Source organism: Naumovozyma dairenensis, chromosome 2 (assembly GCF_000227115.2).
Source record: "Naumovozyma dairenensis CBS 421 chromosome 2, complete genome".
Lineage (NCBI taxonomy): Eukaryota > Fungi > Ascomycota > Saccharomycetes > Saccharomycetales > Saccharomycetaceae > Naumovozyma > Naumovozyma dairenensis.
The window spans coordinates 924,723-943,346 of NC_016480.1; the positions used below are offsets into that span (position 1 = coordinate 924,723).

The 18,624-nt window shown below is 34.9% G+C and overlaps 6 protein-coding genes across 6 annotated transcripts; 3 read left to right on the top strand and 3 right to left on the bottom strand.

Moving 5' to 3' along the window:
* Positions 1–369: 369 nt before the first annotated feature.
* Positions 370–3,795, bottom strand: HOS4 (Hos4p; the record flags this gene model as incomplete). Its single annotated transcript, XM_003668599.1, has 1 exon — positions 370–3,795. The coding sequence occupies one exon, from the start codon at positions 3,793–3,795 to the stop codon at positions 370–372; it is 3,426 nt and encodes a 1,141-aa protein (XP_003668647.1).
* A 640-nt stretch (positions 3,796–4,435) lies between these two features.
* Positions 4,436–5,284, top strand: POR2 (putative porin POR2; the record flags this gene model as incomplete). Its single annotated transcript, XM_003668600.1, has 1 exon — positions 4,436–5,284. One exon carries the CDS (start codon positions 4,436–4,438, stop codon positions 5,282–5,284), a length of 849 nt encoding a protein of 282 aa, XP_003668648.1.
* Positions 5,285–5,763: 479 nt separating this feature from the next.
* Positions 5,764–10,188, top strand: NUP159 (FG-nucleoporin NUP159; the record flags this gene model as incomplete). Its single annotated transcript, XM_003668601.1, has 1 exon — positions 5,764–10,188. One exon carries the CDS (start codon positions 5,764–5,766, stop codon positions 10,186–10,188), a length of 4,425 nt encoding a protein of 1,474 aa, XP_003668649.1.
* Positions 10,189–10,408: 220 nt separating this feature from the next.
* On the bottom strand, positions 10,409–11,569 carry HIS5 (histidinol-phosphate transaminase; the record flags this gene model as incomplete). Its single annotated transcript, XM_003668602.1, has 1 exon — positions 10,409–11,569. One exon carries the CDS (start codon positions 11,567–11,569, stop codon positions 10,409–10,411), a length of 1,161 nt encoding a protein of 386 aa, XP_003668650.1.
* Positions 11,570–14,046: 2,477 nt separating this feature from the next.
* Positions 14,047–15,255, top strand: PRM5 (pheromone-regulated protein PRM5; the record flags this gene model as incomplete). Its single annotated transcript, XM_003668603.1, has 1 exon — positions 14,047–15,255. The coding sequence occupies one exon, from the start codon at positions 14,047–14,049 to the stop codon at positions 15,253–15,255; it is 1,209 nt and encodes a 402-aa protein (XP_003668651.1).
* A 394-nt stretch (positions 15,256–15,649) lies between these two features.
* Positions 15,650–16,372, bottom strand: RHO3 (Rho family GTPase RHO3; the record flags this gene model as incomplete). The annotated part of the gene is made up of 1 exon (XM_003668604.1): positions 15,650–16,372. One exon carries the CDS (start codon positions 16,370–16,372, stop codon positions 15,650–15,652), a length of 723 nt encoding a protein of 240 aa, XP_003668652.1.
* Positions 16,373–18,624: the final 2,252 nt, after the last annotated feature.

Here is an 18,624-nt window from a genome sequence, read left to right on the forward strand (position 1 = left end):
CAGTTATTGGAATATATGATAGTTGAAATAAGATACTGATTATATATATTTAAAGAAAAGGAAAAAAGATAGTTATAAGAAGTGATAATGGAAAGATTGATGCGCTTATTTAATACAATATAAGTTTCCTCGTGTCGCAAACAACAATAACTATGGGATAGAAACCAGACCAATCCTTATTATTACAATTTTCCACCAACAAAAAAATGCAGCTTCGAGATTCCGGGGTTTCTTGTTTCCTTGCGATAAAATTCGCGCCAATCAACGCGGAGGAAAAAAATGCAACGCGGTGTGAAGGGCCCCCTTCAGTGTTTAAAGTAGGGTTGGAGATGCAGTGGTCGGAGCTAGGGTTCACATTGGCATCAACCCTCAAATCATTTGCGTTTCTTTACTCTTAGTAGTTGCCCAACTTGAATTGATATTGATCGTTTTGGAAAGCAAGTCTGTAATGCCTTTCCTATATTGCAATTTCGTCGGTAGCATAATTGGTCTCTTGGTACTATTACATATATCTTGTTTGCTAGACTTATTATTTGACCGATTATTATTGTAGTCTTTTTTATCGAATAAGGCTACTTGATTCATATTGCTTTTTATACTAGCCTCTAGATCCTTGTCTTCTATTTCAATTTTATCAATAGGAATCCATTTCATAGGTAAATTTGCAAACTTGTCATATTCTTGTGTTTCAATTCTGAGCCGCGTATCAATGTCATATCGTTTGAAATTCACTCTATATTGAACTTTTTTATCATCTTCATCTTCCTCTTTATCTTCACCAACGTCTGTCCTACCGCCGTTCAAAAAAATAAATTTTAATAAACTCCATAGTTGCTCCTTATGCTCAGGTTCCACTTTTTCACTGGGTTCATATTTTAAAATGCTTTCATCCTTAGTTAGTACATATAACTGTAAATCCAACACATATCGTATTTGGTTCTTCACAATATAATACAACGGCATAAACGACATATAATTTTTCTTATCATTTAAATCTATCAAACGCAACCCAATTGGATATAGAGCTCTAATAGATCGTCTATTTTGTAGATCTTGTTCCATTCGAAGCCTCATCTCTTCTAATTTCTTTCGCTTTTCTTCTTCCGCTAACCGCTTTTCTTCAGCAATTCTTTGTTTCTCCTTTTCTTCAATTCTTCTTTCTTCCTCTAGGTTCATTCTGTCAATATACTCTTGTTCCTTACGTTTCTTATTTTCTAATCGTTTTTGAATATATTCTTCGGTGGCTTTCAAACGTATTTCCTTCTCTTCCGGAGTTTCTTCACGAACTTTAGGTGCGATAACATCGTTCACTTTTTGTTTCTTCTTCAAGTGCATTGCAGCTTCATTATCATTATCATTATTATTATCATCATTATCGAAAATAGCTGACATATCTTTATCGGCTTCATCAATATTAGTGGAATTTACCATAGCAGAATTACTCACAGTTGAAGATGATGGAATTCTTTTCCTTTTATTAGTATTGATATAAAGTATATCTTCGTCGTCCTCTTCCTGTTCTGAACTATCACTTTCCATACTTTTGGCAACGGTATCTTTCCTAGTAAAATCTTTATCGTTAACAGAAATCTCAGTAGTAGTGTTCAACGCATTATCCATCGCTTTGTCTTCACGCTTTTTTTCGATTTCTTCAATTAAACTTTCATTAGTTGCAGCTTTAACATTGCCAATGTCATGCTTAGGAGACCCTACCTCTTTCTTAATAAGATTATTAGCAGACTTGTCAAGATCGTTCTTCAATAATGCTATTTCTTCAGGATTTATTACACCAATAATACTATTCTCTGCATAATATAATGCAGTATTTCCGTTACTATCCATTGCTGTCACGTCAGCATTATTTTTTATTAAAAGTTTGACTGTTTCTAAATGTCCTCTACCAACTGCTAACATCAAAAGTGTCATACCATCTTTCCCTCTTTTATTAATTTGTGCACCAAATGCTAGAAATAAACTTACAATATCTTCATGACCGAATTTTACTGCTTCCATCAATGATTTAAAATCAGGTTGGCCCCTATGCTGTAGATATTTACCAACATAAGTTGAATTGCCATCCCTTGCTGCTCTAAATAATTTATCCTTCCCCTCCTTGGATCCAACATCTGAATAGAGAAATTCTTCTTCAATTATTGTTTGTGCCCTATTAGTTTCGCCTTCAATAGTATTTCCTGGAGAAGAACTTCTCATTGAATTATTATTGTTCTTACCATTAATATTATTATTGTTATTGTAATAAGACATCGAAGGATCAGATTTCCCATTTTGATCAAGAGTTGTGTGACCATTTTTAAGTTTCCAATCTCTAGCGGCAACTATCAAACGATGTTTAATATCCTTGACAATTTGTCTATCTTCTTCATCTAAATCTGCATCTTCTTCAATAGATTCACATGCGGTACGCCCCTTTGCATTTGTTAAAGTTGGATTAGCTCCATGTTCTAACAAATACTCTACAACGTCTAAATATCCATTTGCTGAAGCATCAAACAGTGGTGTATCTTGAAACATTTCATAAGATTGAATGTTTACATTTGCATCATGTTCCACTAACAATTTAACAATATCTAAATGACCATTCAATGCAGCTTCATGTAATGCAGAATTACCTGCATTATCTTGATCATTAACGTCATAACCTTCCTCTTCAATTAATCTTTTAGCTGTTTCAAATTTACCCTTATCACATGCGATGGCTAATTTTGTTCTACCACCAGAATCACGGTAAATACCTCTTCTTTGTTTACTTGTTGCAGGTTTTGTTACCGCTACATGTGACGGTTTCGAGGATTTTATCTTCTTTATAGGTTCATGCTTAGCAGCTGCTTGTGGGGATGATGCCAGCGACGTTTCATGATCATTTGTATTTTTCGTTTGATCGTTGTTGTTGTTGTTGTTATTTGTCTTCTTTAGAGGGGAAATATCACTATGTAGGACACTACTATTGATGGTAAAGTTTTCATCTTCGTCGATATCAGATAAGTCGGAATCGGAATCATGACCAAATTGTAATCTTCTCTTAGAATGTTCTCTTCTCAATTTATCAGCTCTAATTAACTTACCTCTTTTTGGTTTTAATGGTGTATTTTCTGCTGTTTCAGTATCACTCAAAGTTTCTTGTTCTTTGGTATTGATCTTTTCCGATTTGGGTTCTTGTTCAGTTACATGATTATTTTCATTGTCATGAGGATGTGGTTGCTCGTGTTCATCATCTGTCGTAATGGAAGGTTCAGTCTTTATCAAATCATTTGACAATTCGGGTTCTTTTAAAATGGACTGTAATTCGCTTCTTAGGATAGAGCTCTGTCCTTTGGATTCAGAATCTGGTCCTCTTGCGGATATATTACCACTAACTTCCTGAGTGTTGTTAGGATCTATTTCGGTAACCTTAAGATTGTCAGATTTTTTGGACTCAATATCTTCCTCTTTCTCATCAGTGTGACTAGCAATATTTTTTAATATGGGTGACGTTACTGAACATGGTGGTTCCCGTGCATCATCCTGAGATTTCTTAGGAGTTGCAACAGCTTTTTTTATAATTAAAATATCATCTTTATCGATTGATGGCAACGCCTCCTCCTTCGACCCGACTTTTTGTTCTCGTTGTTGTTGTTGTTGTTGTTGTTGCTGCTGTTTCTGTAGTTCACTCAATTTTTGCTGTTTTTCTTTTTCTTCCTTCGCTATTCTTTCTAGTTCTTCTTTCCTTGAATTTACGTTGGATAGATAGTTACTCAAAGATCTTTTTTTAACTGCTTGTTTCGAGGGTGAGCTCATCTTTTCTCGATGCGCAAATGGCTCTTTTCAATCTGTCAGTCTTTCAGCCTTGAATAATGGTAGACTAGACTTCTATACGAGTTTTCGACAATAGCGTACTTGTCTTTCAAAATTATGTCATATCTGATGAGTATCTAACAAATCGACTATAAGAGTTAGTTACTATAGCCTATGTTCGTGCGATGTCAATGCCCAAAAGAATATATTCTACCTTTATATCTAGAAAAGAGACCACTCCCCGGGTAACGCCTACATCCATGCCCTATATGATAGCGCCGCTGTACAAACACCCTCCTCATCCGAAAAAAACCAAACAGACAGACAGACAGACAGACAGACAGCGAACTAGCCAATAGTTATTATTATTGCTGTTATTGTTATTTCTTTGCGCAGAGAGTGAGCGGCTCGTTCGGTACACACCCAACAGGAACACTAACTTACGTACCTAAGTACTAAGTACTAAGTACTTAGTGTCAGAACATATTTCAGCTATGGCTCGAGACTTTTGCACCAACTATTCCGCTTTCTTTCCCAAATATCTTACATAAATACATATATTAAAGTATAGTTCTACTTGTACCTTCTAGAAAAGAAATATTTGAAAAAGCAAATCACTAGTCAAATAATCAATCAACCAAACATGGCTCCACCTTTCTTCCCAGACATCTCCAAGAACATCAACAACTTACTGAACAATGATTTCTATCATTCCACTCCTGCTGCCATCAAAGTGAACACCACAACCAACAACGGTGTCAAATTCACAGTCAATGCCAAACAACCAGTGAAAGAAGGCGCATTACAAGCTGACGTTGAGTCCAAATTCTTCGAAAAGACAACCGGTGTCACTTTAACTCAAGGTTGGTCCAATCAAAACAGACTAAACACCAAGATCGAACTAGCTAGCTTAGCTCCAGGTTTGAAATCGGAATTAATCACTAGCTACACTCCAAGTGTTGGTGCCAAGAATGCCAAAGTAAACATGAGTTTCGTCCAACCATTCTTCGCCGCAAAGGGTACTTTCGACATCTTCAAGAGCCCACTATTCATCGGTAATTTAACTTTAGCTCATGAAGGCGTCGTTGGTGGTGCTGAATTTGGTTACGATATCACAGGTGGGACCATCTCTCGTTACGCTCTATGTTTGGGATATTCTGCTCGTGATTATAATTTGGCATTGTCCATTAATGATGCTCGAATCACAAGTGCATCGTTCTATCAAAGCGTTAGCAAGATTTTACAAGTTGGTGCGAAGGCTACTTTGAACCCTCAACGTGGATCTAACGTGGGCATTGAATTTGCTACTAAGTATAATCCAGATCCAACTTCCCAAATTAAGGCAAAGATTAATGATGGTGGATTGTTGACTTTGTCTTATAAACAAGATTTAAGACCTGGAATTACTTTGGGTGTTGGGACTTCTTTGGATGCTTTGAAATTGGATGAACCTATTCATAAATTGGGCTGGTCATTAACTTTCTCTGCTTAATTGAAAAAAAAAAAAAAACAATAAATAAATGAATGCCTTTATATAATTTTTTGTATTACATAAATATTATATATATTGAAAGAATGTTTACCTTACCTATCAATGCGGTGATCATCTCTTCGCTAAGAGAGTATGGTCACAGTTTTATTGTCATTTCACAACTAATCAAATCGATGAGTGATGGTTCTATACCCCCATTCTTCATTTAGAATAAGATTTGTCTCCACAGCTTTTCTTCAATAAAACGGCGGTGGAAAATGCCGGGATCTTTTTTTCCATTTAGAGATGTAAAATTTAACTTCATACAATAAGAATACGTACAAAGATAATCATAAAAAGTTCTATAGAAGTAAACGAAAAAATACTAAACGAATAACTAGACCACTTTTATTATATACATCAATTGTACTTCTCCTTCTTAGCATCTGTTCCAATAGATTTTTTTTCGACATTCGACAATAGTAAGCACACGAACCACAATGTCTACGCTTAAGGACGAGGAAGTTATAACAACCATCTCTGAAGATTTTGGTTTCAAAGGGTTAGGAATCAAAGCAGTTCTACCTTCATATAATGAAAAACTACCATTTGCATCATTGCATAACTTCGATATTTCTAATGAACAATCACTTTTCGCTGCCTCATGTGGTGGGAAGACAATAGTAGGGAATTTACAAGACTTAAGAGATTTAGTCACCACACAATCAAAAAAGAACGCTGAAGATGGTAATGATGATGATGATAATGATGCTCATCTTGAAGATAAAACGGAGGCGAAAACAAAACTTCTATCTAATATATGGGAATCGGTTGAAATCCTAAATGTCATTTTCGTTAAGATTTTCGAAAACAAAAACGTCTTGATAATAACAAGAGATGGTGATATAATGAATCTAAATTTATCATCAAATTCTAAAGATATTGAAGCAGTTTTCTCAACAAGTGAAAATGATACTTTTGTTGATGTTCAAGCTACTTCAAATAATAGTATACTTTTCCTAAATGATAAAGGCCAACTATACCATTTTAACTTAACTTCAAGAGAAGCTACAATTTTACTTGAAGAAACAGTGGGAACTTTCAATATTGTAGGTACAACATTGTCTGCTATATTGAAAAACGGCCAAATCAAATTATATAAATGTCAAGGAACCACCTTGACCGAAAAGGCTGGATTTACAATCCCAACAGAGGTTAAAGAATCATTCAACGAAGAACCATATATTCCAAATGGTATACAAGAACTCTCTGACAATGAATTACTAGTGGTATTAGGAATTGAAGTTTCTGAAGCAACTGAAGATGTCATGTACGATCAAAAAATGTACATTGTAAAACATTCAGGAAATAATGCAGAATTCCAAGAATCATTTGATATTACTCCAGCTTTCGGTTCAGTACTAAGATATCCAACTTTTTATGACATTCAATTGCCTAATCTTATCGAATCCACTCAAACAATTAATATCTTAGGTTCTGCCAGTGCAAGTGACTTGACTATTTGGGATTCGAAAGAAGTCATCCAACCATCTCAAGATAGTGAAAGAGCTGTTTTACCAATTAATAAAGAAACCAATAATGATACAAACCCTATCGGTATGGCTATGGACATATCTTCAACAGGTACTATTCTTGAACCATGTCCAGGCGTTGATTCATTAGAAAGGTTACCACTGATCTATATCCTGAATAATGAAGGGAATATTCAAATTGAAGCTTTATACCATACTTCTGCCATTAAGGCAAATAAATTTGAAATTCCAACTCTTACCTATGAAACATCTAAATCGCAAGAAAATGTACCGTCATTTACATCCTTGAATCTCAACGACAACAAGAGTGATGAAGAAAAGAAAACCATATTTGGCGCTACTGTTACTACTACTACTGATACAGCCTCACAGCCATTTGGTTCATCGATATCAAGCAATAATACACAAACTACCATAGGCAAACCCACATTTTCATTCGGTTCAGAAACAAAACCAATCTCGACCCCTCCAGCATTTGGAACACCATCTTTCACATCAGCATCCAAATCAGAGAACAAACCAGCATCTTTGTTTGGAAACACAACTATAGAAAATCCATTTACTAGTGCAGATAAAACACAAAGCCCCTTTGGTCAAACAAATAAAGATACCGAAACGAAACAACCGTTTGCATTCGGCACTAATACTGCTACAACACCTTCCTTTGGTACATCTGCGTTTGCTGCTTCCACTGAACAAAATAAACAACCATTTTCCACTGTCCAAACTACAAATTCAACAAGTACCGCTGCACCAGCATTTGGTACTCCATCATTCGGACAACCAACATTCGGTGCCCCATCATTTGGTACTCCATCATTCGGAAAACCGGCCTTTGGTACCCCAGTCTTTGGTGCCGCTGCGACGAATGCTAATCCACAAGCAGCCCCTGCATTTGGAAAACCAGCTTTCGGCACATCGACTTTTGGAAGCATTGCATCTCCTGATAATAAGGAAGCCTCATCTCTATTCGGGAAGTCCTCATTTGGTGCCCCTTCAACATCAACTAGCTCCCCATTCGGACAATTTGCATCTAATGCAAACGGATCAACAGAATCGTCATCATTTTCCAAATTCGCGACGGATCCTAAGACGCAAGGTACATCTTCACCCTTTGGTAAATTAGATTCCAAAGTAGAAACAACAACCAAGTCACCATTTGGACAGCTTTCTTCTGGAAACAATATTTTCAGCAAACCATTGTTTGGGGTTACTGATAATAAAGAATCACCATTTGCTAAATTTGGTACAAAGATAGAAACATCATCTGAAGAAAAAGAAAACGATGTTGAATCATCAGATTTATCTGACACAACAGTAGAACAGACACCTTTCAAATTAAAGGAAGACACAACCGGCAAGGAAATTGAAAAAGTTGAAACTGAAGTTAAAACAGAAGAACCTAAAGCGGATAGATCTTCAGTCGAAGAATCAAAGCGTGATATCAAAGAGGAAGCACCACGCAATGAAGAGGTGAGCGAAGTGGAGGCAAAGGAGGATATCCCAGAAGGAGAGGAACAAGAAAAAGTAGCAGAAGAAGGGAAGGAAGCTTCAGAATCCCAGGAAATATCAATAAGTGAATTATCCGAAGGGGAAGCAAGTGAAGAAGGAACCACACTTGAACCATCTAAAGAAGAAGAAATCAGAGATGAAGTTTCCATTGCTGAAGAAGAAAATAAAGAAGAGGAATCCACACCCGCAAAATCCCCAAAAGAAGAGAAAGAAGAGAAGTTAATAACACAAGATACTGACAAGGAAACTATATCTTCTCTCACTAACCGTATTAAACAAAGTGCGACAAAGGGTTCCTTGGATTTTTCAACACCCACATTCAAGTTTGGATCTGCTCCTACTCCAGAAACTATGGGAGAATCACCTTTCTCTACATTTGCCGGAAAGTTAGACCAAAAGACAGGGTCGTCTTTTTCATTTGATGATTTACCATCTAAGAAACTCAATGACGAAAATGATGAACCATATTCAGAAGATGTATCCGATGAGGAAGAAGATAACGTTAGTCGAGCTTCTGAAATTGAAGAAGCTCCAAATTCTCCAAATGAGTCTGATGCTAACCAACAAAAGAAGAAAGAAACTGGCTTGGAGAGTATGCATGCAGAACAGAAAGAGTCGTCTGAACTGGAAGTGGAAACGATTGAAACAAGTGAATCAAATATCCAATCTGTTACAGAAAAGGAAAGCAAAGAGGCAAGTTCAGTAGAAAATGTCTCAGAGAGCTCTAAAGAGCAAGAAGAAACAGAATCATACGACGATCTCCGTGATATTACTACTGATGAATTAGACCGTGCCCGATCAGAGCCTCCAGATTTCCAACAACCTAAGTCCAAACTTGTTTCTCATGCTGTGGATGCTACAATACAGACTATTCCTGATTTGTCTGAAAGTTCGACACAAACAATACCACCTGTTGTAATTGATGAAGGTACACAAGGCGAACCACCAGTAGTATTATCTGCCGTTTGTCAGACCGATCCAATCCCTCCGATTGATTTTCAGGTACAGGTATTCGAAAATGATGAAAATTATCTAGCTGAACTTTTAAAACCAAAGCCGTTAAAGAAATATTTCACAAATGCATCTGTCAGTTCAATTCCGCATATGTCAAATAATCCAGTTATAATTTCCATGGAGTCAACGTATCATTTAGTTACAGCTGAGCTATCAGTTCTATTTGATAATATTGAAAACTTGAACAAGTTCTTCATTGATCAATCCACACCACAATTGAATAAACGTACGAAAAAATCAATAGCCAATATTTATACGTGGAGAATATTTGAAGCAAATACCCTTTATGATATTTTAAAGGAAGAAACTGGCAACATTAATGATAATATTATGAATGTTGATCAACTCAATTCAACAATTCTTTCATTTTTAGAAAAAAAATTTAAGGAGTTACTTAACAAATCTGTTGAAATTAAAGAAGAATACACCCAATTACAATGTTTATTCGATAATGATTCAGCCGACAAGTTGAAAAGACTAAGGTTACATCAAGGACAACTACAATCTAAATTGCGTAAAAAGATGTCTAAAACTCATGAAAGTTTAACAGAAATAGACGGTGCCTTGAATGCCCTAAAGATGTACACGATTAAAAATAAAAGGTTGGATGAAAATCCTTTGGTTACAAAATTAGCTCATGAATCTACAAGTAGTATTAAATTGCTGAAGGAAATTAGGGATCTTCGTGACGAAATTGAAGCATTACAAAAGAGCCTAAACTTATCGAATAGTGAAGAACTGTCCTTAGAGAAAAGAGATATTCAATCTGCCGAAATAATAGAGGCCGGTTTAGTAATGAATACAAAGAAGCAAGTTGGGCAATTCTTCAAGAATACGAGAGTATAAAATATATTTATCGTGCATATTTCAAATTAAAAGATGAGCATATATGTAGTTTATAGGTAATAAAAAGAATACTGGACAAAAGTCATTAACGTTCTAAAATTATTTCCATTATGTATTAAGAAATTATGTTTTATTGAAATAATGCATATCTATAATAAAAATTATGGCTCTGATTTAAAGATTGGCATATAAGGGCGTTGGAACATCTCGAGGAGAGTTCTTATTCGTTGACTAATTCAGCTAATAACTTCTTAAATTCTTTGATCAGTTTATCATTTTCTGGAGGAGTTCCGACAGTTATTCTTAGACATCCTGAACAACCTAATTCTGTACCTCTAAATCTGACAACAACACCAGATTCTGTAGCCAACGCTAAATATAATTTCTTGGCTAATGTGTTATCACCTTTATTGACTCTTATCATAATGAAGTTTGCGTCTAAACCACCAACGTACTGATCATCTACATAATCCAAAGAGGTCAATTCCCTCAATAGACGATGTTTCTCGTCATTGATTTTCTTTGCATTTGATTCCATTAATTGTAAATTATCATGTTGAACAGCTTTTAAAGCGAAATCGGAGGCAAGACGAGAAATATTATAAGGTGCCTTCATAGCGTTTAATATCTTGGCTAAATCCTTAGATGCATACGTCATTCCTAATCTGATACCGGCCAAACCGAATGATTTAGATAAAGTTTGCAAAGTGACTAAATTTGGATATTTAGTAACTAACGGAGCAGTAGACCCACCACAGAAATCGATGTAAGCTTCATCAACTACAACTAAGCCATCAGTCCAATTTTGTAAAACTGTTTCAATTCTTTCTGTTTCGATTCTTGCACCCGTTGGGTTACCAGGAGATGTAATGAACAACAATTTAATCAATGGATCATTTTGCAATACAGTCAAAACGCTCTCCGTGTCCATTTGGAATGAATTATTCTTATATAACAAAGGACATTCTACGATTTCAATATCGTTTATTTCCGCACAAACTGAATACATGGAGTACGTTGGTGGTAATACGAGGATTTTCTCCTTCCCTGGGACACATGTTGCTCTAATGATGGCGTCAATACTTTCATCTGAACCCACACCAAGACATAGATTTTCAGAAGTTAATGGGGTCAAATTCTCAGCTTTATATGTACTAGTTTTGTTTCTGTAAGATGCCATTGCGGTTTTGAACTCTAATTGATGAGGATCTGGGTATCTGTGTAATTCTGAGTTTGAGGCATCTAATCCCTGTTGAGTTGGACCATGAGCATTTTCGTTGGCGTCTAATAAGACACCATCTTGGAAATCATCTCTAGCACAATGGTATGGTTCTAGATTAAAAATTTTTGGTCTAACAATTTTTTGTAGGTCGAAAGTCATTATGTAACAATTTTGTATTGAAGGTTCTTTATGTGATTTTTGGTGGTTATCTCCTTGAGTGTAGTAGTCAGCTTTCAGTGAAATATGTTGTATATATAGAGGTACCGTTTAAAACTATTGCCTTAATGACCAAACAACAGTGATGAGTCAATTCAAAATTTAAGTCACTAATTGCCAATACGTATATGTAACTACGTACAAACAATCGGGACATGGAAAGGGTTGATCAAAAGTAAATGTGACTCCCCTTGAAATCTTTAATTAAAAAATAGTTCTTCATAATATTTCTCAGAATTTTTCACTGCGAGTTAAGCTTTGTTGACTTCTGTGACGGCGATAATAGGCGTATGAGGGTAAGGGGTTAAAGGCACATAAATAAAGGTTTGATGGGGAAAGCTTTTAGGAAAAAGGGAAACTAGACCTAAAATTGAAAGTGCTCCGTAAAGGGTAGAACGACCTCAAGGAAACTAATAAGTGGGTAAGTTAAAACATTTTTAAAGATATACTATACATACATGAAGTTTAATATGCCCAATACAAAAAATAAGGGATATGTCATTTTACTAAACTTAATGCTATATAACCTTACAACGGTGGCTACTTCAGATAACGGTACCAATCTTAGAACTTTAGATATTCACCTTATTTTCCTTCTGTTTATTAGTTAAAATAATGAGTAACAGAAACTTACTTCTATAGTAAACCTGAACGTATAAATAGATTACTCTAGACTATCAATAAAAAGTAAAATCATTTCTAACATAAATTAGTTAACCTCCAGATTTTAGTGGTCGGGTAGGGTAAAGCGTAGGGTAAACTCTTTAGAGAATTGTTTCAATAAAAGAATGATAGGGACTACAATAGGTTTTGGTAGAAAAATATTTCTACGGATGCCATGGATGAGCGAGATCTGCCTACCCCAGGGAAAATTCGTACGTCTGCTGGTTAATTACTCTTTAAAGGTAAGAAGATGAGCAATATCAACTAGGAAAGTACCACTTGCTAATAGATATCAAAGGTTTTTAGTTACAATAGATAACCTTGTTAGCTTATTTACCTTTGAATGGGATCCACAATAGTATACAACTATGTAAAGGAAGGTAAATTTTCAGCTCTTTTTTCTAGTGCTACCCAGATAGAAATCCACCACATAGATGGACAGTTCTCGGCCCTAGAGCAAAAAGGCTACCTGTATGGTAGTTACCTACTTGAAGGTAGATTAAAGCCGAGCTTTCCCAGGCATCTTCCATAAAATGTCATATCGATGGAAAAGACATCATGTTGCAGGTTGCTATTCGCATAACAAATTTAACACCCAGTATATGCCAACTCCTAACAGTCCACACTAGGACTTCGTGGGTTGAATGTAAACCATACATACATATATATATATATATATCATGCACCACAGCATACAAGAGTATATTGCCGTTTATAATCGCGACTGTTACATTTCCTGCTATTACCTATATCGTTAAAATCCCAAGTGCTAAAATTACTTGGATTTTCTATTACACTTCTGAAATAATGAGTGAAAATTGGTTACTGCTACGTATTTTGTATGTTTTGAGTTGTTGTAGTAAATAAAAAAATTATCCGATATGTAGGCATAGTACTTTTCACGTAAGTTCGTGGCTACGTAAAAATGGTTCTTGTCACAAACTGTTGTTAGCAATAAACATACTCATATAATCAACACACGATCTACATAATATACAGTGATTACATGGTAGATAGATCCGTATAAGTTCTATACATTCGTACATGTTTCAAAATATAGCCAAGTTGTAAACTATTGAAGTTTTAATAACCTTATTTATGTTCTAAAATTAGATTGGAGGGTCATTCGATAAGGATTCTCCATCTTCTTTACAATTCTGATACATTCGATACACAATTACCGAAATAAGTAAAAAATTGGATTTTCATTCAGGTACTCTCCCCTCCGCTCCGCTAAACCTTGATTATTTTTCGGAATGGCGCTCTGATAATCTCTCCGGGGGCGGCTGGGCCTGGACAGTTTCCTTCTAAAAAAGAAGTATTATAGTCTAGTGAGGACAATGAGCCAAGAATGTCTGACAGCGACACTTGGCACAACGCCTGCGTGAACTCCCCCCGCCAGTACAGGGTCTCTGGGTGACCTAGAAGGAAGGTCATATTGTCCCAGAAGAAAAATCCATTCAGAACGTCCTTCCACGCAATGAGAGATACCTGATACAATATATACAATGACATTGTTTATAGTGACGCGTCAAGTAGTATACGGGTTGAATAGCCTACAAAGGGAGTACCAAAGCGTAGCAGAATTTTTCACTCTCCCATATCTTGTATAGTTTTTTAATCTTTTATATAGTACATACAATTTTAAATGATAACTAAAGATCATTATTCAATGGATCATACATAACAGTAGTATTGCTTTTCGGACCACATAAAACAAACACCAATATCCATAACTCACGACTCCAAACTTACCAATGGTGTCCATTCCGTTGTCTAAAACATTTAAAGTATTAGAGCCAAGAGCTTTACCAAAGTTAGTGACAACTACTTCGTCGTCAACCTCAACTTCAACGTCACCGTCAACGTCCCAAGAGTCGACGTCAACTCACAGTGGTTCAAACTCGGCAATTACTACAACCTCACCTAGTCCTTCCATCACTTCATCTTCACCTTCATCCTCCACAACAACAGTAATCCCTACAATTACTCCGCCATCCATTAATGATAACCCATATATCACGAACGATGATAAGTACGTACAAAGTACAGTATTCATAGCGGTAGGTGTTATAGTTGGGTTCATCTTCTTCTTATATTTGGCTCTGTGGGCAATAACAAGTTACCTAAATTATAGAACTGCTAAGAAATCAACTTCCTATGATAGTTTATTAGCATCATCAAATGGTTATAACACACCTTTAATGATTCACAAGATTGAAAGTAATGACTCAGATTATTATTCTGATAAAACTAATGAGAGGAAAAATTCTTTTAATGAAGAAAGAAACTCTATTAGTCCTAAAACTAATCAAGGCCTATTTAACAACGTTAATAGTAACTTATCTTCCCTCAACATGCCTGGTGCAAACCCTGTAACAGATAATTATTGCAATAGTACAACTGAAGTGAATAACAATCTTAATCACATTTCAAACAGTGCTATTACAGTCGCTAATTCTACTACCATTACTAATACTACTCCAGGTAGTAATACTACTACAGGTACTAATACCCCGCCAACTAACTTTAGACATTCATTATTTATATCACCAACAGCGAGGGTAATTGAACAACAACAAAAACACAACAGACTCTCTGAATTTTATCAAGATACATCAAATACAATGAACACTTCAGAAGCGTCCATTATAACGGAGAGTGTAATCACTGATTTAAATAAACCCGATCTTATAAATATTACTCCGGATAGAAGGAAAAGAAATTCTTTACTTTCTACTTTTTCAAGTCCATCATTATCGGGCCAATATCTTCAATCACCACCACATTTGTATTCGGAAAGAAGTAGATTGTCTGTATCAAGTATGGCACCTTTAAATATACAAAGATTGAAAGGCAGAAATTCAACTAACACGGGTTCCAGGAAATTGACTCCTTCGATGGTTTTAGATAATTTATTGGGCGAAGAAGATAATGATACTGATTCACATAAAGAATCCAACTGAGAATATTTCTTTTTCACTCTGATAGACCTGTTTCTCTCTTTGCTTTTTACTTTTACTTTTTTTTTATTATTTTTTTATATAATTGTTTCAGACAACTAAATGACCTTTAAATAATATCCTCTAGCAAATATACCCTCCTTTTTATTCACAAATTTTTTTCCCTCTTTTCTTCTTCTTCTCTTGGTTTTGTTACGTCCATTTCTACTTGAGAATCTTAATAATAATAATAATAATTGTTAAGGTTTTTTTAAGTAAGCAATTACATGTAATATATACATATATATATATATATATATATTACTCGGTGTCTTTTATTTTCAATAATAATGTCAATATTGGTGTTAATAACAACAGCATAAAGTAATCTTTTATACGATTACTTTATGATATTTTACTACATAATAACGCAACCGCTGTCATCATCATCATTTGATTCAGGAACTTGTGGACCAGCAAGCAACGCCACTCTTGCCGCTTCAGTGAATGCTTCATTGACACCTTTATTCAACTTAGCACTACATTCCAAATAACGTAAAGCTTTAATCTTTTTAGCCATGGCAACACCTTCATCGTATGTTATTAAATCTTTCTTCTTAAATTGTTGATTTTGCTCTTGTTGTTGTTGCTGAAGTTGTGGAATATTATTATTACTATTATTATTAGATTGTTGTTGTTGGATCATCCCTGGATTTATAACATTTGATTCATTTTCATTATTTCTTAAATCACATTTCAATGCAACCAATACCAAATTAACATTCTCACAATGATCTGCAATTTCTCCAACCCATTTATGTTCCACATTAGCTAAAGAGTCCCTAGAATCTATACTGAAACATAACATGATCGTATGAGTATCTGAATATGATAAGGATCGTAATCTATCAAATTCTTCTTGACCAGCAGTATCCCATAATGATAAAGTAATATGTTTATTATCTACGAAAATATCATGAATATAATTTTCAAAAACTGTGGGTTCATAAACTTCAGGAAAATATCCTCTTGTGAAAACATTTAATAACGAAGTTTTACCACAGGAACCATCTCCAAGGATGACTATTTTCCTTTCAATTGGTTTTTTTGAAGTTGTTGATGAACCACAAAGAAATCCCATTTTTTTTCCTGCTGTGATGTTTTTTTTATTTCTGAGGATTTCTGTGGCTTTGCAGAAAATCTAGTACTTCTTTATTTGATCTTAACGGCCGCGTAGTTAGGATAGATCAATTAATTGATCGAATGAAAAATATGTCAAAGGATTTGTTATTTTTTGATCTACGTAAAGACTGTAATCTTTTATTTTTGTTTCGTATTGTTTACTTACGCTGATTGATTTTATTTCCATTTCTATGTTTATGTTTTTCGCAAAAATGAAAAATTTCGAATATACCCCGGGTAATATAGAGCCTGATCATATATATAGTCAACTCTATGCAATTCGTAAGTTACAAAACGTCATATCATGGAAGATTCTATCTCCTGTAGATTAACACTTCTTTGAATTATTGTTAGTGATAGTAACTGACAAATGCATGCTTAACATTTTTGGCTGTATTGTACTTTACGAATATAGGCTATGTACTTCATATAGTGTCGTCTGAGTAGTGCCAGGCAATAACGCGCTTTCTGAAAACTTCGACATCCACTAAAAATCTCTTCTTCTTATTACATTGTTTCGATAAATAATGATATCATAGTGATAAGATGGGGACAAGAGCAAAAATAGGTGTTTAAAGAGAAGTATGCTCACTGTGAAAAATGGTAAATAGATTATATACAGAGCTCCATTTTTTTAACTACATTTGTGCTATATAATATTAGTTTAACAGTTAAAGAAATTCAGAAAAAATCCATCATTCGGGTTTGAGATCCAGTAGGATATTTTCTTCATCTTCAGACCTGATGGGAATAAAGGGACCGCTTTCTAATATAACAATTAAAATATCTAATCAGATAAATTTGACCATGAGAGTTTACTAATGCTCAGTATTTGATATCTTTTTGAATTGGAGGGAATCGTTACAACTGGTTACTTTCCTATCTGATGCTATATATATTTTTACCCTTGATGCACTTAACTTTTACAGATTCAACGTAGAATTCTCATAGATATTTATTAGGAAAAGCAAAAACTTGTCAGAGAATAATGAGAGTTCTCCCATATTGCAAATTAGAAGGAAAGGTGTCAGTGCAGCGTACTAAACAGACTATGAACGTATGTAAATTAACCGCCCATCTATCATTACACCACAGAGAGTTCACGGATTTCGTTTTCATCCAACCTTACTATGAATGGAAACCCCTTGAACTACGGTAAAAAAGACAATATCCAATTCATCAAAGTATGTTTCGTACGGTGGTTACAATAGAAAGGGAACAAGTTCTTTAAGCATTACGTACTTTCTACCGTAATCCAACCCGGGAAAACGAAGATGGTCTTCTACCAAAGGATCCATTTCCCCTAGGGTCTGGGCGGAGTTGGTGTTCATTAAAAATGTTAGGAATCCTTACTTATTTCCTCAACATGTTGAAAATTAAAGAGTATGCCATCTTGTTTTTATTGTGCCCAACAAAATATGCTCAAATTTTCTATCCAGGAAGATACAAATATTGGTATTCAAGCTTTTTCGTTTCTAAGATATTTACTCGACAATACTCTCTTATATAATAATTATTCTTCATACTGAAAAGAACCGACTTATGGGTCACTCGGCTTATATAGGGCTCTACTCACCATAACGTGTAACACTATTATAGTTTAATTATATTTTTTGTTCGCTTCTTCTGAAAACAATGGCATTCTTTATGTGTTGGGGAAGCACTAGGAGATATGGCGTCCGTTTGTTCTTGTACTCAAGAGTTACCAGTTTTGATATTATGATAACGATTGTTACTGTATCTCATTCTTCCTCCTTTATATATTTGCCAGGTAGTTTTATATATCGAACACCTATTTAGACCACGGTTACATTCACAAATTATACCATTTACCTACTTCAGAATGTACCTACGAGTTTTCTGTGGTTTCCTTATTTCTGTTCCTCAAACGTCTTTCCATCTATTTCCCTTTGATTGCTAAAAAATAAAGGGTAGAAAAGTATTGTTTATTTTTGCATCTTATATCCGTGTTGTTAGAAACTGGTTTAAACTTTTTAACAAAATTTAGAATCATCTCATCAAAAAAACATACAAAACTATTTTTTACAATATATGAGAAATATAGAAGATCTTTGGTGCTCTTCAATCCATAAATTGTACAGCAAGCATAGTCCAATAATTAGTAGGTTCAAGTCGTTTGATTATAGGGTACTTTAAATTTCTATTGCATCATGTAAATAGTTTTCATGGTTTGTTGGGCAAAGAAAGACG